A 25,168-nucleotide genomic window follows, 5' to 3' on the forward strand; every position below is an offset into this window, starting at 1 on the left:
ACATTCAAACTTTCATATGGATAGTATGTAGAATTTAGAAACACTTTAACATCACGTAAATCACATTCATCAAATTGAGACATGTCTTTTGTACATTGTTTTTTCTATTTGTTTGTAAACCTATAATTACATATCTTGGTTTCTCAATTTGAGATGACGTTTTAATAGACCAAGTATGTTTAGTAGTTTTGGGTAGCAGAGGATATTCATACAAATCCCAATTTCTGAAAGCTAACTGAATCGGTCTATCTTTTTCTAGATACTTTAGTAAATTAATTTTTTCTCTGTCAGATACCTTAACATGAGGAACACGCCATACTATTTTGTTTATTTGAATATCATGTACAAAATCACCAGTGTTAAGTTTTACTGCGTTCATATTATTATTACTTCGCAGAATAACTAATTCGTGCTTACAATTCATAATAATATTTTTATAATCTTCAGCAAACCCCATTATATTACATAGAGGGATAGAAGCTGAAAAGCTGCCTTTGCATTTAGTACCATTTAAGTCCCAGCCCCATGCTTTAGCCATTTTAGCTTCATGATCACTAAATGAAAGCAAAGATTTAATTGTTGTAGTGATACCAGTATTTTTAACCTTATCTATTTCAACTCCGTTCAGTTCATATCGAATATCTTGAAACAGATAAAGAAAAGAATTATTAGTTAGTTGAATACTTGAAACTGTTTGTTTTGTTTCAATATTTTGAACGGATATGACCCCTTCTATATACAGCGTGCTCTCTGAGGGTAAGACATATAAATCTTGCTGGTTGATAGGAATTCTAATTTCATCGTTTGTGTTGAAGCTGGTTCCGTATGGTTTATAAGAGTGAACTTCAATACTCTCTATGGAAGTGTCATAGACGGGAGAATTAATTATGTTCAAAATAGTCATTTTGATAATCCAATAGATTGAAGAAATTTCTTATTTTTAAGTGTTAATTTAATCTTCTTTTTAGGATGTGTAGTTTTGCGGGTGAATGATTTAGCACTGAGTGACCCATGCTGTAGTGATGTGTATTTATTGTCACTGTTTGATTTTGAAAGCTTCTTTTTTTCACCACTGTTTGTTCAAATCGAGGAATTGTATTTTTGCTGTAATCTATCATTTCGTTTTTTATATGAAGATATAATTGAATTTCTTCGCCACGTAAATTAACTAATTTATTTTACTATCAAGTATTCGTATACTGAGGTTATTAATGTCACTCTGATTCACAGGGAAATAGATTATATTTTAGGTATTTCAATAATTCTATATCCAGGTGGCACGTTCGGTGCAAATTCATATAAAATATGACTAGGATTACCATTTATGTAGGAACCGCTTATAATATCACATTCAACCCTCACCACGGTTGTTGATAAAATATTGACTGGTAACGTCGACTCGTGTAATATATTAGCTTTTAGGGTCTGACTGCTAAACCCTAAAATAGTCCCGAGAGAATTTTTTTTTTCAAAGTGAACATCTTGAGAACAGTAAAGAAATGTTTTCAGCGTATTATTATTACAGTAAAGTTTTAGTGAACATCCAACAATGTGTCCCCTTAGATAATCACAAATATCTTGAAATTCGTAGGTTCCTTCAGGGATTTCTACCACTTGATTTGATGCATAATAAAATTTGTTATTACTGGCATCTATATTCGGAATCGAGTTAAAAGTGGATAAATACAATAGAGCGCACTCATATTCACCGTCTAACAGTAAGCTCGGAGAATATGTTGTTTCTAAATTTGACGTGTTGCCTGTAATTGACAGTGTAAAGGACATTATGAGTATGACTGAAATGAAATAACTGTCTATTAATTTATATGATTTTTAATCCAAAAATTTTGTAAAAATTCTAAACATAGATGACCGCAATTAACAGTATTAAACTTTTGGTACCTATCATAGTTATAAAAAATATTGCAAACATTTAAATACTTTTTTATTTCTTTAGGTGGTTTCAAATCACCAAAACTGTCAAAGTATTCACAGTAATCTTTCAATTTAGCATAGGCTACCCAATGTGTTCCTTTATTTTTTACATCATCCAAATTAACAATGCCGCGTTCAATACGGTTTATTTTATTAGGTAAGCTATTTCTCATGAACACTCCTCGAAAGTGTGGAATACAATGTTTATTAACAAATTTTTTAATATCAACATCAGTCAAAGCTCTATTGGGTAGCCTAACCTTCAGTTTTTTGCATTATTTATATAAATACCATGGCCATTTTTATAAGGTTTAACGTATAATCCTTTGCCTAAAGCGATAGACTCCTTAGGCTTGTTTTGCGAGAAGGATTTTTTAGCGCTTAAGAAATCGTTGACAGTTTTTGCAATAGCTGAAGCACCTCCAGCTAAACTGCCTAAAGCAGATAGACCAGCAAAAATTGGTATTAAAGGCAAAACACCTCCCGATTTTGGAACAGGTATCACTCTAGGCAGGCGAAGTCGATTAGTTTTACCGACGATTTTTTTTGCAGCTGCATAAGCGTACTTAATAGCAGATTTATTGTGTAAGGGTGGTAAATTGGGCGGAATAGAAATATACCCGGATACGGAATAATCTACCACCTTACAAAGATTAGAGGAAAAAAAAATAATTTTACTTACTTGATCTATCTACCTAGTAAAGAATAGAAGCTAGCCGTCGACTCCCTTGTAATGTATATGAGGTGTTATAAATGAAATTTGCTAGATGTTAGGCAAAATTGTTTTTAATGTAACTTTTACCGGGGTCGCTTAATACATAGTGATGGCTAATAATGCTTAGTTATTCTAGCTTAATGCCAAGACTTAATTTAGATACATTAGAATGCCTTAGGTAGATAGTACATAAAATCTATGTTTTAAATTTAAGATGCCATTGGCATGGAATAGACAATGACACAGTAAAATTCATAAAATTGTTTCAAAATAAAAGCTCAGTAGTAAAGACAGGGTTCTTACTGTACACATACACTAAGAAGGTTCACTAAACTGTTCCAGGATACAAACATTTGCTTACTTGTAGGTGCGAAGACTGCAAGGTAGCTGGACGGCATCGGCCAAGCTCCCAAAACTCGATTTAACTTGATTCTTCACAACCGAAATGTTTCATTACAAAGATTTTCACCAAGTCTTATCCATAGAAATTAAGTTGCCAACGTGAATGTGCAAAAGAAATAAATACGAAAACCGAAAACTAAAAACGGAAACGCAAACGGAAAACCTGCAACAAAGAAAAACAAGATTATAATTTGTGCTGTGTGAAAATTTCGACACGTGGAATTTTCCCGATCAAACACAACTCACCTATTGAACTCCTGGCCACCAATGGTTTTCAGGAGTCCACCCACAACCCATTATCCTCATTTATTTGGGAAGGTAAAAATAACTGGAACTGAAAGGGAAATCATGAAATTAGGATTTTCTCTAACCAAACCGCCATTTTGTCGAATCCACATTACTTGATTTTTCACTCACCATAATTGATGAAACATTGAAATACGTTAGGATGACTAAATTTATAACTATTGTATTTTCCCAGGCGAAGCCATGGGCGAAAAAGAGTGAGATTTTCCTGGAACGAAAAAAATTCGTCTTCACATGTTGACTCCAGAAAAATTCTAAATCTCACCAATCGGTGTTGCCAGACGCAACCCGAGTGTGGCCGCTCTCAGTTAGTTTGATCATGAAGCCAATTCATTTTTGAATATTTGCGGAACCTAAGGATATATTATAAGAACCGTTTTGTTAATGACTTAACAATAAACAAATGATATTATGGTTTTATTTAATTTTTTTATTTTTTTATTTTTACGACAATTGACAACGAAGCAAACGCCATCTATTGTGGCTCGAATGAACTCTGAACATCGACCCACGCGTAGTTCTGCACCTTGATGCTAGGTGGCACCAACATACTTTGAACAAAATTGATTTTTATTAAAAGCGAAACGCTAGTTAGTAGTTCAAAATTTACAACGTCACAATACTTCCCCTCCTACGAAAAGGTTCAACAGGTTGAACCACGCTGCCCTCAGCGTCATCCAACAACTACTAACAATTTGCCTGAAACAAACAAAAAAAACACAGAAGTTACGCGTGAACGCACATCTACTACTAACAAGGAAAATTGTCTAACAAAATAAATATACTGAAAACAGTGTAAGGTTTTATACATTATACTTAACTACACAACCCTAACTTCTAAAAAGAATATATACAAAAAAAACTTCATGGTGTCTAAGACACTTGAGTGGAAACATCTTGGCATCATTCTTCAGCTGACTGATAGAATGCGTCTAGGCCTACGGTGGTTCACTCTTTTAAACTACCATCGTAATATTTGTTACTCAACAAATACGGAAAATCTGGTTGTGAACGGGTCCATCTGATATGGCAACCGTTCTCTATCCCATTCGGAAAAATAAAACCGAATCAAAATCGGAATATGAGAAAAAAAAAACGAAATAACTCTCCTAGAAAATAGATCTCGGAACAGAATCGGAAAAATAACAGAAATGATCCATTATCTAGAAGGAAAACGAAAACAAAACACAAAACCCCCCCTTTTCGTTATCCCCAAAGTACGATATTTGCATTTTTACTTTCTCTACCGGTTGGTCTACCACAAGCATTCCAATCATCACATATTCATCCCTACATACATCCACTACATTCATCCTCAACTGAACCATGGTAATGTAACTGTTAATTCAGAACATCACTACACTCATACAAATTCCTAATTGAATATTGATAACTTAAATATTCAAACAGTTTAGACCAAACTAAGTAATGGCAAATATCTACTTCTTAATATCCTTAATATGCCAAGTGCCTATTGGGTGGTTGTCAGCTACTCTAACTAGTTCATAAACCAAAGGTGACAAAACCTTGACAACCCTGCACTTTTCATACTTAGGTGCCAGCTTAGCTGCGAAAAAATTTGTAGCGTCGCTTTGTGGATAGGTCTTTTTCCACACTATATCCCCAACAGAATAGCTTGCAGACCTACGCCTTAAGTTGTAATGCGTTGCATACTCTGCATGAGCCTGAAACAAATTTCTCCTAACCTGACCAAATATGTCCTCCAAAGTTCCAAACTTTCCTGCGTATTCCTCCCTTGGAATTCCGGCCTCGTACTCCTTATCCGTGTCCTTATAGAAGGAACCATTTAAAACCGGTTCTCTAGCGTGGACAAGGAAGAACGGGGAGAATCCAGTGGATTCATTAACCGCACTGTTTATGGCGAACTGGACCTTGTACAGGTTTTCGTCCCAGGACCTGTGGTTATCTTTCACAAAAGCGGCTACAGCAGTCATAACAACCTTATTGTACCTCTCAACAAGGTTAACTTGCGGAGTGTACAGTGGTGTGTAGTGTAATTTCGGAATATTATAACGCTTAATGAGATTACGGAATTCAGATCCTGTAAATTGGGACCCATTGTCCACAATCACAGTCTCTGGAACACTATGGTTCAAAAATACAAAATTCTCTATCGCTTTAACAACAGCGGCACCTGTGGCGCGCCGTAACGGAAACAACATTGTATATTTCGAAAAACAACACGTCACCACAAAAAGAAATGTAAATCCTGATTTAGACCTAGGCAAAGGTCCGACTAAATCAGCCGAAATGACCTGAAAAGGTCTCTCGCAGACTTTAGGCTTCCCTAGCAGACCTGGAGTGGCTGATGTCGTGTGTTTATACGCAGAGCAAGTATCACAATTCTTAACGTACTCAACCACGTCCTTATACATACCACGCCAAAAATATCTGAGGGATAATCTGCGATGAGTTTTGAACACACCAAAATGACCTGCAGTTGCATCTGCATGGTTTTGTTGCATAATTCTAAGGATGTCGTTCTTGTGGACTACCTCTTTCCAGTCGAACTCACTGAGAAGCTGGTATTTACATTTACTGTAACGATATAGTTTATCGTTCAAAATACTAAAATTCGGAAAATTTGCTGGATTGATTTTACAGCCATTAAATGTTTTGTCATACCAGTCATCTACCAAAACTTGTTGACTAGAGTTATCATTACGATCACCAACTACATCTACGTGTATGAGTCTCGACAAGGTATCCGGAACTACATTATCACAACCCTTCCTATGTTCGATAACAAAATTATACTGTGATAATCTACAACCCCACCTGGCGAGTCGTCCTGAGGGATTTTCTAAATTTAAGAACCACTTTAGGGATGCATGGTCTGTGATAATTGTGACTGGCTTGGAACCAAAATAAGCCTGAAATTTCTCCACTGCAAAAATCACAGCTAGAGCCTCGCGTTCCGTCGCGCTGTAATTCCTTTCGTTTTTATTTAGGCTCCTACTGACATACGCAATGGGATGATCGCAACCATCGGTTTCTTGCGTCAGCATACCGCCAACACCATATGCAGAAGCATCACAATGTATTTTGAATGGTTTTTCAAAATTCGGTACCGCAAGAACAGGTGCGGTTACCAACGCATTCTTCAATGTATTAAATGCTACCTCTGCCTGTTCGCTCCACTCAAATTTAGGTGCGTTCTTTCCTTTACTCGTTAGTCTATTGAGTGGTGCAGCGATGGTTGAAAATTCCTAATAAAGCGCCTGTACCAAGAACAAGTGCCTAGGAAAATCTTTACCTCCTGTGCAGTTTTTGGGGTCGGAAAGTTCAAAACTGCGGCAACTTTTCCAGGATCTGTGCGTAAACCAAATTCATCCACTATATACCCTAAATATTTCAAAGAGTTTCTAAAAAAATTACATTTATCAAAATTTATGGATAGTTGAGCCATTTTTAGTTTATCCAGAACTCTGTTTAATAAAATTAAATGGGTTTCAAAATCAGCAGAACAAATAACAATATCATCTATATAACAAAATACTATTCCATTTTCAATATCACTACAAAAATTTTGATTAAATAACTGGTCCATTAACCTCTGCTGTCGTGCTGGTGCACCGCATAGGCCAAACGGCATGACTTTAAATTTGAATAACCCTCTACCAGGAACTGTAAAACTGGTTTTTTCCTGAGAGTCGTCAGCTAACGGAATTTGCCAGAAACTTGAACTTAAATCAATCGATGATAAAAACCTTGCCTCTTTCAAGCTATCTAGAATTTGTGGAATGTACGGTATTGAGTATGAATCCCCCTTTGTCACTGAATTTAATTTCCTGCAATCTAGGCAAAATCTCCAGTCTCCATTTGCCTTTTTCACTAAAATTGCTGGGTTATTCCAAGGGCTTTCACTCGGAGTAACTACGTCCATTTCCAGCATCCTATCTAACTCTTTACTTAAAGCTTCCTTCTTTTCGGGAGAAAGTGGATATTGTTTTATTTTTATTGGCAAGGCATCACCGGTGTCAATAACATGTTCAATTAATTTTGTTCTACCCAATCCAATTTTCGTTGAAGAAATATCTAAAAATTTATTTACTACAGACTGGGCTAATTCTTTCTGTTGAGATGATAAGTTTTCAAAAGAAGTGATGGTATGAATTTGTTCATTATCAATCGCACAAATATTGTAAAATTGAGAAGGTGCCTTAATTAATTCTAAATTATCAAAAATGCCAGGGGCTAACTGAAATGTTTTCCAAAAGTCACAGCCAAAAATAACATCCGCTATTATAGAGGGTACTACAAAAAATTTTATTATGTGAGTTACGGAATTATAAGTAATCGGAATAAACATATAACCCATGCAATCAAGTTTGTCTCCATTTGCCACTGAAAATGTGGTATCAATACTGCTATGCAATTTATAACCGAATCTCAAAAAAACCTTGTGCGCCTGGTTACCCAAAATTGACGCGCAAGCACCGGAATCTAGTAAACCTGTAATCTCAAAACCGTCAACAAAAACCTTTAAATGTGGCCTAAAGTCTCGTTTATCCACTGAATACAGAACTGTGTCAGGTAAAAGGGATGTTTTGTTGTTAATGACCAAGTTCTTTACTTGTGTCTCTGCACAGTTCTTACTAATTAGTTTTTTGAATTTTTGTCCGGAGCGGGTTTACTAGTCGCCTTTTTACTACAACTTGGACATGTCTTTACTGTAAAGTTCTGACGTCCACACGAAAAACATCTAATAAATTTCGGAACTGTCCTGCAAAATTTAAAGGAATGGTTACCCTTGCCGCACTTGTAACATAGTTGTTTATTTGTTTTCGTAAAATCAGTGCCTTTACTTGTATCAACCTTAGGTGCAGGTGTGACTGAAAGTGTGTTTATCTGTTTTGTCACTTGTTTGTAAGCAAACTCTGAACTTAAAGTTGCCTTACTGTTAGTAGGCTCAGAAAATAAGGCGGAACGCTGCCTCGCAGCCTCTAGTTTGCGACACTTTTCCTTCAACATTGCGACAGACTTAATGTCAACAAGAGCTAATTGTTCTGAGTAAAAAGGGCGAATATTATGTAATAAAATTTGTAACTTTTGTTCTTCGGAAAGTGGTGTTGACAACCTTGAAAACATGCAAAACATTATAGCGAAATAGATAGACACAGGTTCTTCAGAGCCTTGTGTTCTTGCTCGAATTTCACCTAGCAACCTGTAGTCATAATCTACTGCATCAAATTCCTCTAAAAATAAAGTTTTCAATTCTGACCAAGACGAAACTTGACATTTGTTGCCTCTGTACCATAACAATGCTCGGCCTGTAAAAAGATGAAATGCAGAAACAAATAATTTTCCATCTGAAACGCCATAAGATCTTTTATATTCCTCAACGCGTTCGATGAAACTGCGCGGATCACCCTGTCCGTTGAAATTTAACTTCCACTTGGCAACATTTTTATCACCAGTGCAGTCAACGGCGGTACTCTCGGAATCCAGTGATTCGTCGTGAGACGACTCATTGTCAGCATCTAATCTGGAAATCAAACTCTGCAACTTTGTATGTAATTCACTCTTCCTACTTATTAAGCTGAGTTCGGAACACTGTATTCTCAAAATTCTAAAGTACAAATGTGAAGCTAAAGCTTTAGACCTACAGAGGGCATGTCTATCTTTAGTGTCAGAACACTTTTTTAATAAATCTTCTAAGTCTTGAAGTTTTTTAGTAATAACCCCTAACTCACTTTCAGAAGTGAAATCCGTCTCTAAAATTGATTCAGAAGGAATTTCCTGAATTAATTGTTTTAACTGTTTCTTTAAACCTAGCACTGTAGGTGCTGGAGTTTCGGAACGAATGGATACCTCATAACACAATTCGTCCTTCAAAAGTGAATGAAACTGGGCAAAAGTCTGTTCCATTGTGTTAAGTCAAAACACATTTAACAAAATATCGAGCTTGTGTAACTGTCTATGTTTAGCCTTATACAAATTGGTTAAACACAAACACAAAAGAAGTTATTTAAACTATTAAATATACACAAGCAAAATACACAACAAAAACAATATTCTTAAGTCTATCCTAACTATTTTATCAATTATGTTCCTATTCCAAAATATTGTTAATAATACAAGCACATATTATTACTATAGTAAACAAAATATAACAAAATAAAACTTCCCAAAATTGAATAAATGATTGTAAGGTGCAGTATCACCTTTATGAGTACACAGTGTGTTACAACCTTTACAATTACAAAAGTAAACAGGCAGCAAAGTTGCAATGAACTCTGACTAGCATATTATCTTTCAAAAAAAAAACAAAGAGATTGTGCAATGGTTTGATGACTGTTACTTTACACTTTTAACACATAACCTAAAATACAACAAAATCTGTTTCTAAATGTCACTTTAAACTACCAGCATTCAATTAAACTTAACATGTTTTGTGTGTGAAGTAGCTTTTATCATAACCTTAACACAGCTCTAAACAAAATTTCAACAAAATAATGAAGTATCAAGTCACTGAAAAAAAAATTGTTCATAACTTCATACTTGAACTTAATGTAATCTCTGAATATAGTTTATATATTTAGTTTCACAAGTTGTAACTCTTAGTATTTATAAATGTATGTGTGTAACTAGTTAACGGCACATAGCGTTTCAAAACTTTAATTATACTAAGTTACCGGAATTTTTCAAACATAAGATGTACTTACTATTGAAAGCAATACCCAACAACAACTCAGTTAAGCAATGTTTATTACTAAACTGAAGGCAAACATTCACTTATACACCTCCAAGGTAAGTCAAATAACATGATTGAACGGCATAAACACCATTTATAATGTGTTAATTAAATAAGAAAAAACCACTGTTGGACTATACTCAGAAAATTACTTAAACTATCAAACAAAATTTCTAACTATTAGTTATTATTTAGTTAGTTAACCATAAAAAACAGCTTAGTGCTCTTTGCAATGTGTCACTACTTAGAAAATTGTACAATCAGCGGAGTACATTTCATAAAATTCACAAAATTTCTCAAAATATACTGAAATAACTATATAAAAAAAACGTTCGGGCGCCATTTGTAAGGGTGGTAAATTGGGCGGAATAGAAATATACCCGGATACGGAATAATCTACCACCTTACAAAGATTAGAGGAAAAAAAAATAATTTTACTTACTTGATCTATCTACCTAGTAAAGAATAGAAGCTAGCCGTCGACTCCCTTGTAATGTATATGAGGTGTTATAAATGAAATTTGCTAGATGTTAGGCAAAATTGTTTTTAATGTAACTTTTACCGGGGTCGCTTAATACATAGTGATGGCTAATAATGCTTAGTTATTCTAGCTTAATGCCAAGACTTAATTTAGATACATTAGAATGCCTTAGGTAGATAGTACATAAAATCTATGTTTTAAATTTAAGATGCCATTGGCATGGAATAGACAATGACACAGTAAAATTCATAAAATTGTTTCAAAATAAAAGCTCAGTAGTAAAGACAGGGTTCTTACTGTACACATACACTAAGAAGGTTCACTAAACTGTTCCAGGATACAAACATTTGCTTACTTGTAGGTGCGAAGACTGCAAGGTAGCTGGACGGCATCGGCCAAGCTCCCAAAACTCGATTTAACTTGATTCTTCACAACCGAAATGTTTCATTACAAAGATTTTCACCAAGTCTTATCCATAGAAATTAAGTTGCCAACGTGAATGTGCAAAAGAAATAAATACGAAAACCGAAAACTAAAAACGGAAACGCAAACGGAAAACCTGCAACAAAGAAAAACAAGATTATAATTTGTGCTGTGTGAAAATTTCGACACGTGGAATTTTCCCGATCAAACACAACTCACCTATTGAACTCCTGGCCACCAATGGTTTTCAGGAGTCCACCCACAACCCATTATCCTCATTTATTTGGGAAGGTAAAAATAACTGGAACTGAAAGGGAAATCATGAAATTAGGATTTTCTCTAACCAAACCGCCATTTTGTCGAATCCACATTACTTGATTTTTCACTCACCATAATTGATGAAACATTGAAATACGTTAGGATGACTAAATTTATAACTATTGTATTTTCCCAGGCGAAGCCATGGGCGAAAAAGAGTGAGATTTTCCTGGAACGAAAAAAATTCGTCTTCACATGTTGACTCCAGAAAAATTCTAAATCTCACCAATCGGTGTTGCCAGACGCAACCCGAGTGTGGCCGCTCTCAGTTAGTTTGATCATGAAGCCAATTCATTTTTGAATATTTGCGGAACCTAAGGATATATTATAAGAACCGTTTTGTTAATGACTTAACAATAAACAAATGATATTATGGTTTTATTTAATTTTTTTTTTTTTTTATTTTTACGACAATTGACAACGAAGCAAACGCCATCTATTGTGGCTCGAATGAACTCTGAACATCGACCCACGCGTAGTTCTGCACCTTGATGCTAGGTGGCACCAACATACTTTGAACAAAATTGATTTTTATTAAAAGCGAAACGCTAGTTAGTAGTTCAAAATTTACAACGTCACAATTGCTTTTGTTTTTTAATTTGCTTATCCCTCGACGTATTTTGGAAACAATTGAATTGAATTTTTTAACACCAGCGCCAGTTCTTATTTTAGCCTTCATAACTTTATTGACGAGCCACGAAGCTACTTTTTCACCCTTCCCTGCATCTTGTGAACGCAGTCTTTGTTTAGCTTGCTTCATTAGTTCGATATCTGCTTTGTGACGATTGTCTATATCACTGAAATTATCGTAAGCAATATCGTGACGTTTGCACGCCTCGTCTAATAAATTAACTCCTTTATCACCTCGAGCCAATCGGTTCTTTAACTTTGTACCTGGTCCACAAAAGTTATATCCTGGTAAATGTAGCTCTATTGGTAAATTGTCAATTACAGTGTTAACAAGTCCTCTTGCTTTCATTACTTGTATTACAATAATGTTATAGTTAGATACGTTATAATTTATATATTTAAACCAATGTGCTTTTATCGATCCAACTATTTTCTTTTTCACTTAATCCTAACCATTTAACGAAGAGCTTACTTCCTCTTTTTTTGATAACTTTTTCTATTAAGTATACATTAGGACATTTAGATTTTTTGAGTTCTTCTTGATAAAATATACCAGATATTATTTGATTGTTTTGATCTTTAATGTGATATGTGATCGGACAGGTTTTATTGACTTTTATAACCGTGAAAACTTCAGTTGACCAGTTTGGCGTATAACCTTTTTCAAAACAACCTTTGTATTTGCTTATCCTTACAAAATCACCAATTTTTAATTTCGCTTTGAGGGTGTTATTATATTTTTGTGATTTTTTTATATTACACAAAACTTTTGAAACGTTATCAAACTTTACATCAACTGGTTTGTACCGAGTTGAGCGATGGACAGTATTATTATACGATGTTACAACATTTTGAAGTGGTTTACCTAACCATTTATAATTTCCCACTAGACTAAAGTATTTGTATAACTTGTTCTTCAGAGTTCTTATTACTCTTTCGACGATAGAAGCCTTTTTGGTTGAATATGTGGAATAATGATTAATACCATAATCATTCATAAGTTTTTTAAACATCTTGTTATAAAATTCTGTTCCAAAATCAGTTTGCAAGTTCTTTGGCACGGATCCTGTTTTAAATAATGTACTAAACTTATTGAAAATTTCTTCTTTATTTTTGGTTTTAAGAGGAAATACCCAAACATATTTTGAAAGACAGTCAATTACAACCAAGATATATTTAAAATTGTTATTGACATTTGAGATATTTTTTATATCAATTAAATCAGCTTGCCACAAATCATGTAAACCTTTCAATTTTACATGTCGACGCTGAAAGTTTTTTCGAGCTTGCTTATGAATTTCTTCAACAACTTGTTGCTTACTCATGTTTAGTTGAAGCTTGAATGAGTTTATTTATTTCAGACTTAGTATAATATTCACGCAAACTTTTTACCACTAACATAGCAATTTGTCTATTTAAAATACTTTTTTCAAGTATCAATTGTTCTTTAGTGCAATAATTACTCAGAATTTGATCAACGTAGTTTTTGGTAACAGCATCGTTTGGTTCTGATGGAGATTGTAAGTTTTTCATTTTTGCGTACTGCAAATCAAGTGTTTTATTTTCGAACTTTAAATATTTGTCAAGAACAATATTTTTATCTAAATTATTTATTAAATTGTCTACATATTCTTTGTTAACTGCGTGATCGCGTGATTTTGGTGATGGTAAACCTTTTAAATATGATGATTTGAGATCAACCTCTCCAGTTTCTGTCTTTTTTACAAGGTCATCAAAATCAAATAATTCTGACACACGTAGACGCTTATGAACGTGATGGCCGAATTTATCGATATTCATTTTGATCAGCTTAGAAGTATGGATAAAATGTTACTGCTCTAATCAGATAATATTTCTAGTATTTATATACTAATTAAGATCACCGTTTTCTCTGAGTTCTTCGATTATCGATATTATCTCATTATCTAATCCAGTATTACCAGCTTGTTTTGAAGCAATCAAAAGTTTCAATCGTTCAACCAATTCATTAGGGTTATTCCAATAAACGTAATCCGTATTGGGTTTTATTAATTTCATAAAAGGAAGACCATCACCTCTCACAGTTTTCTTACTTTCCTCCAAAGTAGGGATTTGAAATATTGGTTTTATTATAGTCATGTACTTTTGACCTTTGTTACTTTTAATTGGTTTTGATGGATCATAGTCTCGACGATGTACATTCGTTGTCAAAAGGATTGCTTTATAGTTTATTATATCTTCTTTATCGATCAAAGATAGGTTAGGGTTTCTACTAAGTAACAATTCATTAAGACCAGGAGTCTTTTTATATTCTTTTTCAGCAATTACAAAAGAATTACTATTAATTTTAATCGGAGTAAGACCTATGAAAGGTTTTCCATTTACAGATCGTACACCGAATGGAATATCCCCGAAATTTTCTGACGATAGGGACCAACTAGATGTTTCACTCGATTTAAATGACGCATCACTATTTTCATCATCTGACTCTTGAGGATTACTAGAATCGCTTGGATCCAATAACGTGGTATCCTGTTTCAGATCTAACTGGCTCCATTCACGGCTTTCAGGTTCTTTAGAAACATCAAAATTTTCAAAATCAATATTTTTATTATTTTTATCGGCGATACGATCAAGTGAAGTAGTAATAGGTTTAAATACTGATTGAAGAACCATATCATTATCAGTTTTTGAATCTTTCAATAATTTTAATTTCCTTTTTACAGCTTCGGATGCTTCAATAATCTGCTGCTTTATATGACGGTCCATTATAAAAATAATAGGAGTGTTATATATGTATACGTTTAAATCAATGACGTGGTTTGAAGGAAACGTCTATATTTAAATAAATTAACATGATTAATCGAACACAATGAATGTATCAAATGATTTTCTATAACCTCCTTCATTCTTAGGACAATCTTTGTTAATTACTAGATAATTATATGGATTATTCCATACTTTTGAACACATTTCTCGAAATAATGACCAGGACATATCAGTGTTGACATGTTCGTCATAAACATGTTTCAAATTAATGTCATCCTGTTTGAATAAAACTATGAGATTAGCGTTGTCTCTCACAAGCTGTTTAGGAATTTTTGTATATGTTTGATTTAAATAAAAACAGTCAACAAACTTGTGTCTACCCATAGCAAAGTAATCTCTGATGTTGTTTTGTTTTTCAGATGCTACGTCATCAAAAATTATGACTGAATTAGGTTTAGCGCTTTGAGGACTAAGGACATCATTATTGGCGTGGTATTTAAAGTAAGACACTCCCGGTACTCTTTTCAAAATATTTTCTAAAAGCGTATATTTAGGTTGATACAAGGTTTTTGAATAAACATAAACGTTTCTAAATCGTAATCCATTTTCGTGTAGGAGAAGACCGATGACTAAATTGGTTTTACCACAGTTCGATGGACCACATATAAGACACCGTATTGTATTGGGAAGTAGTTTACCATGACGGAATGTAGTATTTTCGCTAACAGTACAAATGTTATTAAAATTAAGTGATTGAGGCTGCTTTTCAAATCTCATTTTTGTGTGATAGCTTTAACAAACTCGAATAAAGTAACAGTTTCTCAACGTCACCATAGTTTATATTGAAAATTGCAAACCATCTTTGATTAACCTTTATGAAATCTTAGTTGCGCAATCACTAAATCATGTTTCGAATGAACGAAATGCAAAAGCTATAATTGGGCATTGCTAGATCACTAAAGCATGTTTCGTGAACGAAGTGGAACGAAGTGAAACGAAGTGAAACGAAGTGAAACGAAACATGCTTTAATGATCTAGAATGCCCAATTATACACTACTAGTAACTAATTTACCTGGTAGGGATCCTGGCCGTGGTGAAAATATATTCGCCAGCAGCAAACGCGGAGAAAATTACTGGAAACGATGCCAACAGGATGGTGATGATCTGATACTTCCCTAACTGCCCCACCTCATTGGTCAGGATGTCATCCAAGTCAAACCCTTTCTGTGTCTGCCCCCCATTACTGACCTCTATTTTCTCATCGAGAGCCATTTTTACTTTAACTTTTGCGGTGCCTATTAATCACTTTTAGTTACAACTTTAAACTGACTTTGTTCTACGCCGATATTGGGTGCCCGAGATAGTGTAATTTATTAGTACTAATTTTAAATATCGCAAATGAGATAATCGATGATAAAATCATTGATAATTTAATATTTAGGATGCGCGTGTGTTTTATCAGAATATTATTAGTATACCAATAACACTACAAGAGTACTCCCACACAATCTGTAAGCATTTAGTAAGGGTCATCATCATCATCAACCGATAGATGTCCACTGCTGGACATAAGTCTCTAGTAAGGACTTCCACACGCCTCGGTCTTGCGCCTGAATCCAGCGGCTTCCTACGCTTCGCTTGATGTCGTCTGTCTTCGTTGGAGGGATCTTTCAATGATGCGCTTTCCGGTGTGAGGTTGCCATTTCTAGCACCTCGGGACTCGAACGTCTATCGGTTTTTCGAACTATGTGCCCAGTCCATTGCCACTTCTGCTCCGCAACCCGTTGAGTTATGTCGGTATAAAATTAGTAAGGTCAGATTTTTGGGATATTGATATGTGATTGACCTATGTCACTCCACACTAATTCAGCGATAAAGGGAAAAATGATGTCTTCACAAACAAGTTTTATTAATTTTAACATTTACCACAGAAAATATGCAATAACATATTTTAATGTATAAAACGGGTACATACCACCATTACACGTCGTGACCACGACCCGTGCAATTGGGTTGAAATATCGACAAATAAAAACAAAAATTAATCGTGGAATGTACCCGTTTTATACATTAAAATATTGTCGTTAAACCACGAAATAAGCTTAAAATGCAATAACATCCTACACAACACATTCAGTGTCAAAAGTAACATAAAAACCAAGTTAAAATAATTGATTATAAATAACTGAAAAGTTCAAAGCATGTGAGAGTGCGAAACCAATAATTATTAATCTATGGTTCAAACCTATATTTATTATAGAATAACCTCATTAAAGATATTTTGAGCTCTTTTTATAGTACGGATAAATTAATGCAGTTCACGCCCGTGATTCTCTTTGTGCCCTCATCAAAGGAGATCTGATCGCAAAAAAGATTAAAATTTTAACTAAGGTCGATAAGATCACTTTCGTGTTTGCGAGCTCGACTGCTCAGCTTCCTCCATGGTGTCAGGCAGCTTGATGCCCAGGGTCTCCGGAGTCAGGAAGAGGAGCAGCCCCGACAGCAGCGCGAACGAACCGAACAGTACAGATGGAAAGTGCTCCCAAATTGTTAATGCCTGAAATTAAAATATATTTTCAAGTAGGTTTCATCAGGCCCGTTTGAAGCATCAAATATGTCTAACTACTAACTAGACTGTAAATTCTACTGGGAAGAAGGCGACAATAAAAATAGCTAGTTATTGATGTAGCTCCTAACTGACAGCAGAGATACGCAGAGCAGATTACTTCCATCTTTGACAGTTAGAAATTAATTAATTGAATACTAAAAAAGTTGCTTCTTCAGAGGATATTAGTGCGATGGGCTCAAACCATTTTGCATACGATTCTTTAAATACATTACTTTAATTATCAAGTGCTTACAAATTACTGATGCTTAACGCACTCTGTCAGGCATAGAGGAAAGGCCAAAGCCAAGGTCAAATACATTTTGCCACTAGTCAACCTGTTCTAAATTGAAAATCAGCAAGCTATGGAGAGAGCGTTTATATGGAAGATAAGACGCAAAATGAGGAAATCTGCAGGAGAACCAAGGTTTTCGATTGGCGCAAAGAGGGAGGCGAGAAATGGCTGAATTAGGAAAGCTAAGGATAGGATATAGTGCCGCTCACAGATTCGATATAATATATTCAATAGTAAACACCCAAAGATCATGAAAGTTACCAGCGCAGGCGTAAGCGGTGAAACAATGGGCCCGATGCGGCTGATCATCACCGTGAAGGCGAACAGGCTGTGGCGGTACCTGGTGGGGAACAGCTCGGCGGTGTACACGTACACGGACGTTATCACGGTCGATGCGGCGAACTTACTGACCAAGTAACATGTAAGTGACAAGCCGTAATAACCTGCAATGGAAACAGTATTTTTCTCGCATTTTGATTATAAAGATAATCACAAAACTAAAACTCACTATTTTTTACAAAATAACCCTATAGACAGAGAGTCAGCGCGTGCCAGACCTTTGTTGTTTTACAAAAGCTGAAAGTTTATCTGCGTATTGTCCAATACTGGGCAGAACGTTTGTTTGGATGTTTTTTTTGTATCATGGTGGCTTTGGGAAAAAACAGGTAATAAAAGTATAAAGTCAAAGTATAAAGTTTAACTTTTTTATATTTTCTTCAGAATAGTATTAGAAATCACGGCATGCATTGCCAAACACTTAGTATCATGGCAACCCCCTGCTAGACCAGTGTTGGGGACGATACGCAGAGAAACTTTCAGCTTTAATAAAATAACGAAGGTCTGACACGCGCTGGCTTTTAGTCCACTAAACCAGCAAATTGTATTACAATAGAAGCTTCAGGTACGTACCACTTGGTATAAAAGCAAATGCAAACTGACATCCCGCACATAACCAGAATCCACCGATCAGCACTGGCTTCCTACCGATCCGATCCAACAGCAAGATAACGGTCCAGTAACCAGGGATTTCTGCCAGAGCCACATAAATATAGTTTAAATATTTATTTCCTGACAGATTCAGAGCGTTAATATTAATTCCATGGTACGAAAGTGTACTACTGGTCCACACTATTGGAATGACAACACAGCGCAAAAGCATAATGGGAGATCTTATTACTTGGATCGGCAACCAAGGTTCGTCAGGCTTTTCTTTTAACTTCTCAGCTTCTGCGGTCTCACGAAGCGCTTGCAAGGATATATCCGACAGATGTGTTTTATTCATTTTCGCTACACTTTTGAGAATGGCTTCAGCCTCTTCGTATCGACCTTTGCTCATGAGCCAGCGGACCGATTCAGATAAAAGCCAGAAGTACGTAACAACAAGTAATAGTGGGGTGAAGAGAACTCGTGTTAGTCGACGCCAGTCCGGCACGCCCCACGCGACCAGCGCCAGGACAACTTGCCCCAACGTATATATTGATGAAATAGTGGCTCCTGCGATCACTCGACGTTTGGGACCCACCAGTTCAGTAACTGAAAAAATTGTACGTTATTAAAATCTTGTAATATTTTACTTTCGATAGATTTTTTCATTTTAATACATTTATTGATCAGTCAGCTCAATCAATTGTTCTGAATAACTCAATGAAAAACGACATCTTCAGTGCCCGTTGGTACCCGCTGAATTATGTACGTATTGTTTTCAGTTAAGTATTCGGTAGCGTGAAATTGTATTTTTTTTGTAAAAAATGCTTTTGTATGGGATGATGATATTAATAAAATTACCTAAGATATAACAAGAAACGTATATCCCAGTACCGGTAGCTGCCCCGAGTACCTCAGTGATGAGGAACCACTCGTAGGAGGGGACGAAGGACCTGGCGATTCCCAACCAGGCGGTGTTGAAGGCGTTGATAACAAGCGCCACGCGACGGCCCCAGCGGTCCGAAATGTAGCCGGCGATTGGTTGCCCCAATAATGCTCCTATATTTCGGATGGAGCCTATCTGCGATCGCTTCCATTCGTTACACGCCAACCCAAACTAGAAACCCAGAAGACTTAGAAATTCACAAAAAAAAACTTAACAAAAAGATCATTCGACGATCAAGAAGAGTTTGGATTAAGGAATTAAAATAGTATTTTCTAAGTAGATATCACTTGCGTTAACGGTGAAGGAATCGTGAGACCTGCATGTCAGAGTTTTGCATAATATTCTCAAAGATCTCTCCAAATTGTTTAAGTATTTAAACGCACACGGCACAACGATTGCGGTCTCTCACGCGAGTGTGACGTCATTTTTAGGTAAACTGACTTCAGCCAAGATCGTACCAACACAAACCACTCAAATGATCAAAAGCTATTGGTCGTGTTATTTTAATTTTTAGGGTTCCGTAGTAAACAAGGAACCCTTATAGTTTCGCTATGTCCGTCCGTCCTCGGTTAATCTCAGAGACTATTAGTGCTAGAAATCTGTAATTTTGCATGGGTATAAATATTAATCACGCCGATAAAGTGGTGAAATAAAATAATTGTGATAAATATTTTTTTTTGGGTAGCTCCCCTACATGTAAGGTGGGGATGATTTTTTTCTCGTCTACGCCATAGGGTGGGGTATCTTTGAACAGGTCTTTTAAAAATACTGTGGGTGTGGGAACATAATTTTTCGATTTTTAGATCCGTTTGTAAAATATGATGTTTTAAAGTGCTAATTTTTATTAGAGTCAAGTGTCCTCCCCTTTTATCAGCCAAATGGTAGTATATTGATTAGTGGTGGTGCCTGGAGTGGCGTTAAATACTTACGTCATACACAATGCTCAGCGTGTTCTGGTACACGTACTCCTCGCAAGGCTCAGTGTGTGTGGAGTCGAACCACTCCTTAGGACACTGTCCCGCGCCGCCGCTCGCCAGGGAGCTGTTCTGGTATCGCTCGCAGTTGTCGAAGCTGCTCGTGCTTGTGCCTGGAATGGCGTTGAGCAACCATTCCGGAGCGTACTCAGGATTTTCGCCATCGCACTGTGGTATTAGGCATCTGTAAAAGTTTATTTCTCTTTTTTTCTTCTTATTACTTCATCATCATAATCAGGATCAACCTATCGCCTATCAACTACTGAGCACAGGCATCCTCTCAGAATTAGAAGGATTTAGACCATGACCTTTGTTCGCCATGCATGCACTTGGCGTTTTCTGTGATTTATCCAAGGCTTTCAACTGCGTTGATCACAAAACATTGGTCGCGAAATTGCATTATGGAGTTAGGGGTGCAACATTGAAGTTGATGAGTTCTTACCTAAATTATAGAATACAAAAGGTAGACGTGAATGGAAAGCAACCTCCCGGATCCGTTGTAAAAATAAGGGTCCCACAAGGTTCCATTTTAGGACCTTTTCTGTTCCTCATTTACATAAATGACCTTCCTTACCTCGCCAAGTATAATCACAGGATAGTATTGTTTGCTGGTGATACAGCACTATTATTTCAAATTAATCCATATTTAATGACTTTTGATGAAGTAAACAATGCTCTCACCAAGGTAGTACAGTGGTTCGAAGCTAATAACCTGCTTCTCAACGGGAAAAAGACAAAGTGTATTAAATTCACATTAGGTACCAAATATTAAGCAGGTGAAAACCACTGTGCAACATTAGGAATTAGATTTAGTGGATACCGCTATTTTTCTGGAAATAACGTTAGATGCGAAACTTCAATGGGGCTCTCATATAAATAACTTATCGAACAGACTTAGTTCTGCTGCATATGCGGTAAAAAAGATTCGCCAGTTGACAGACATAGAAACGGTGAGGCTAGTATATTTTAGTTACTTTCACAGCATTATGTCATATGGTATATTATTATGGGGTAATGCTGCTGATATAAATTCTATTTTTGTGCTGCAGAAAAGGCCTGTTCGAGCCATATATAGTATGGGACCACGAGACTCGCTGAGAACTTTTAAAATTCTGACAGTGTGCCACGGTTGCCACAATTGAAACTAGATGGCGCAATTAAATCGATAACATTTCATGACGTAGTCCCGAACAAATGTACCGCCGACAGTACTCGCACTAACGGAGTTTTTTGAAACCTGGACTATATTAAGTAGTTTCAAGACAACCGTCGACCCAGCTGGCGCTACCGAGCACAACTAACCGCTCGGTGGGAGATCTCTCTTTACGGTCGAGCCTGCACACCGCTCCCGTACAAGTGCATAATCAATATATTTTTGAAAGTTTATTGTTCGTACATAAAGACATAAATCAATTCAAAAAAAAGTGACTGTCATAATGTAAATACTAGAAATAAAAATAAACTTGTAAGGCCCGCCTCTAGGCTAAGTAATGTTAGCAATTCATTTGCTCGTAATTCTATACGTTTTTATAATAAGCTTCCAGAAAATATATTGGAGATGTCTCTCAACAAGTTCAAAGTTTTCATAAAACGTAAACTAATTGAAAAAATTCTATTACAATGTAAGGATTATTTAAATGATAAGCAAGCTTGGGAATGAGTTGCTTAACGGCCTTGTGATAGTTCTAATAATTTTAAATAATTTTGTAAAGTGGTGATGATAAAAAGAATACCCGGCTGAGTTTGTTGTGGGCTCTTCTCAGACCTGGGCGCGTTTGGAACCCTCGTAGCTTTAGTTTTAAGTTTGCGTAATAATTATCACACCTATATCTTACAAATCCAACAACTGACTATCAAAAAGAGTGATTTATTACCTATTTTGAATAAATCATTTGACTTTGACTTGCTGGTCAGTTGCGGGTTGTCAGACTTCGCACACTTTTGAGAACATTATAGAGAACTCCCAGGTAATCCAGATTTTGTCACGTTTTCTAGGCCAGTGTAGCAGACTATGACATAAACCAGTCTCATTCTAAGAGATATTATGTGCTCATAACTGAGCCGGCGAAGATATATGAAATGAAATGAAATAATTTATTTGTATAATGATAATAATGTATTAAATGATAAAATTTACCTGGTAGATATCCTCGCGGTGGTAAAAATAAATTCACCAGTAGAAATCGATTGATAAATAACCGGGAACGTCGCCAGCAGGATGGTGACCAGCTGGTACTTGCCCAGCTGCCCCAGCTCGTCAGCCAGCACGTCGTCCAAGTCTAGCTTCCTCTTCACCTCCGTTTTATTACCAACTTCTATTGTCTCATCGGTAGACATTTCTTTTACTTTATGACTTTATCGTGATATGATGACTTTCTTAGGCCGAGATATTAATTAAACTAGAGCCTTTCTAAGTATTACAATTAAAATAAACCTATTATCATAGATTCACTAGCTGATCCGCCCCGACTTCGCTAGGGGGAAGATGGCACTTAAGTGATCCGCCCCGACTTCGCTAGGGGGAAGATGCCACTTAAGTGATCCGCCCCGACTTCGCTAGGGGGAAGATGCCACTTAGGTGATCCGCCCCGACTTCGCTAGGGGGAAGATGCCACTTAAGTGATCCGCCCCGCCTTCGCTAGGGGGAAGATGCCACTTAAGTGATCCGCCCCGACTTCGCTAGGGGGAAGATGCCACTTAAGTGATCCGCCCCGACTTCGCTAGGGGGAAGATGCCACTTAAGTGATCCGCCCCGACTTCGCTAGGGGGAAGATGCCACTTAAGTGATCCGCCCCGACTTCGCTAGGGGGAAGATGCCACTTAAGCTTCATAAAAAAGAGTTGTCGAAATCGGTTTAGATGATGGAGGGAGTTACATTAAAAAGAAATTGATGCCATATAATATCTCGAAGACACCCCGCACACCATTATACCCGCACACCCGCACGTCTCCCGCGCTGGCCCGCATGTGCGGGTGTGCGGGGCGTTCCCTCCCCGATTGCTACTTCAACCTGTTGCGTACTATAGGTATTTACGCAGCGCACGCCACGGAAGACGAAAGCTCTCAAATGGGACGATTTGACTAATTTTACAATAATTATTTATCATTATACCAGATGCTTATTTTCGCTAAATCTTTTTTAATAATGGCATAGCCTTCATAGATAACAGCTCTTCTTTCTATTGGTGAAAACCGTATGAAAATCCGTACAGTAGTTTCTGAGATCAGCACGAACATACACGAACTCAGCGCAGTCCTCACTTTAATTAATTTATGGAGTTGATGTACAGACATCCTAGTTACAGTTACATGATAAGTATAGATGAATGCAACATAACGGATAGGTGGGCGTATCTTATCTGATTAGTTATTTAGTATCCTGCAACACTGTAGTGCTCTCAGACGGTTCCGTTTTCTGGAGATTATGTTTGTTGATTGATTGCGCCGTTTCACATACCTACTTAACGCAAAATAGAAAAAAAATCAAAAAATTAAAACCGACATCAATAACTACAAACACTAAAAAGTATTTGATTTACTACCCAATATATTATGTATACAAGAGTTATTGTAGTTCTATAGTAATATTTTTTGGAGCCGGTGCCATAATATTGTTTTGTGACTCCAAAAAATATTATTATCGAATTACAATAACTCTTGTATATGTAGGAAAAACTGAAAGCCTTTCCTAGAAGATAATGATATAATTAACGCGGATAAGTCAGGATTACAAGATATTAGATGAACCGAGCCTTCGTGGGCGCATTTCCGTTTTGTTTAATGTGCATCCTGTTATAATTAAAATACGGCTGTGCCGGCATATGCGTAATATATTCGGTAATAAATCAAATTATTTTTTTCGTTTTAGTATTTGTAGTTATTGAAGTCGGTTTTTTTTTTTTGAAAAAATTTTATTTCACAATTTTTAGTGGCCCCATTGTACTAAAATATGAAATGTCTGGTTAAAAAACCTACTGCTTATTAAGCTATTACATTGATTACGAGCAATTTACTCTTATCCTTTGAGGAGTTTCGTTCTCCATCTCCAAAGATGGAGAACGGAGAGATCCTCAAAGGATGGGAATGGAACGGAAGAGTGATCGCGTAACAAACATACAAAAAACAAACAGTCGAATTGAGAACCTCCTCCTTTTTTGAAGTCGGTTAATAAAATAGCGTAAATTCGGATACTTATCATAAATATTTATTGCAAGTATTTTAATAAAAGTGTGACATTGGGTGTATTTACTCGTAGACCGTTCGAAAATACTTAGCTCTACTATTTACTACCTTAAACACAATCCAATGCCAATAACCATTTCTCTTATAGGTACTTGTAGTTTTAGTGATTTAGTATAATATTTGAAACCCGCAATGTATAGTGAGCAATACTCGGGGTCAATGACTCGCCTACGACACGGCATTGACCCCGCGCTATCTTTTAAAGTTCTACGCAAAGTTCACTGACTTCTAGCGTCAATCAGCTGATATTTTATTTAAAAACTAGCTTATGCTCGCGACTTCGTCCGCGTGGGTTACACAAATTTCAAATTCCTATTTTATCCCTTTTGGGGTTGAATTTTCAAAAACCTTTCTTAGCGGGCGTCTAAGACTTATAATAGCTATCTGCATGCAAAATTTCAGCCCGATCCGTCCTGTATTTTGACCTGTGCGTTGATAGATCAGTCAGTCCGTCATATTATTTTTCTTTTAATTATAATTATAACATTATATAGACTATATTCCA

General features: G+C 36.2%; 2 protein-coding genes across 2 annotated transcripts in view; both read right to left on the bottom strand.

The window, feature by feature from the left end:
* Positions 1-16,472, bottom strand: part of LOC138402993 (solute carrier family 22 member 21-like) — a 22,325-nt gene extending 5,853 nt beyond the window's left edge. Inside the window, exon 1 of the mRNA XM_069501778.1 lies at positions 15,750-16,472. The gene's annotated coding sequence lies outside the window, so the exon portion shown is untranslated. The remainder of the gene's footprint in view (positions 1-15,749) is intronic.
* A 97-nt stretch (positions 16,473-16,569) lies between these two features.
* LOC117986208 (organic cation transporter protein-like) lies at positions 16,570-22,807 on the bottom strand. Its single transcript, XM_034973046.2, has 6 exons — positions 22,559-22,807; positions 20,377-20,605; positions 19,363-19,618; positions 18,487-19,110; positions 17,839-18,020; positions 16,570-17,234 (listed from the first exon to the last, which is right to left on the bottom strand). Exons 1-6 carry the CDS (start codon positions 22,756-22,758, stop codon positions 17,079-17,081), a joined length of 1,647 nt encoding a protein of 548 aa, XP_034828937.1. The 5' UTR covers positions 22,759-22,807; the 3' UTR covers positions 16,570-17,078.
* Between the last annotated feature and the right edge of the window lie 2,361 nt (positions 22,808-25,168).

The sequence above is a fragment of the Maniola hyperantus genome, chromosome 11 (assembly GCF_902806685.2).
Source record: "Maniola hyperantus chromosome 11, iAphHyp1.2, whole genome shotgun sequence".
Lineage (NCBI taxonomy): Eukaryota > Metazoa > Arthropoda > Insecta > Lepidoptera > Nymphalidae > Maniola > Maniola hyperantus.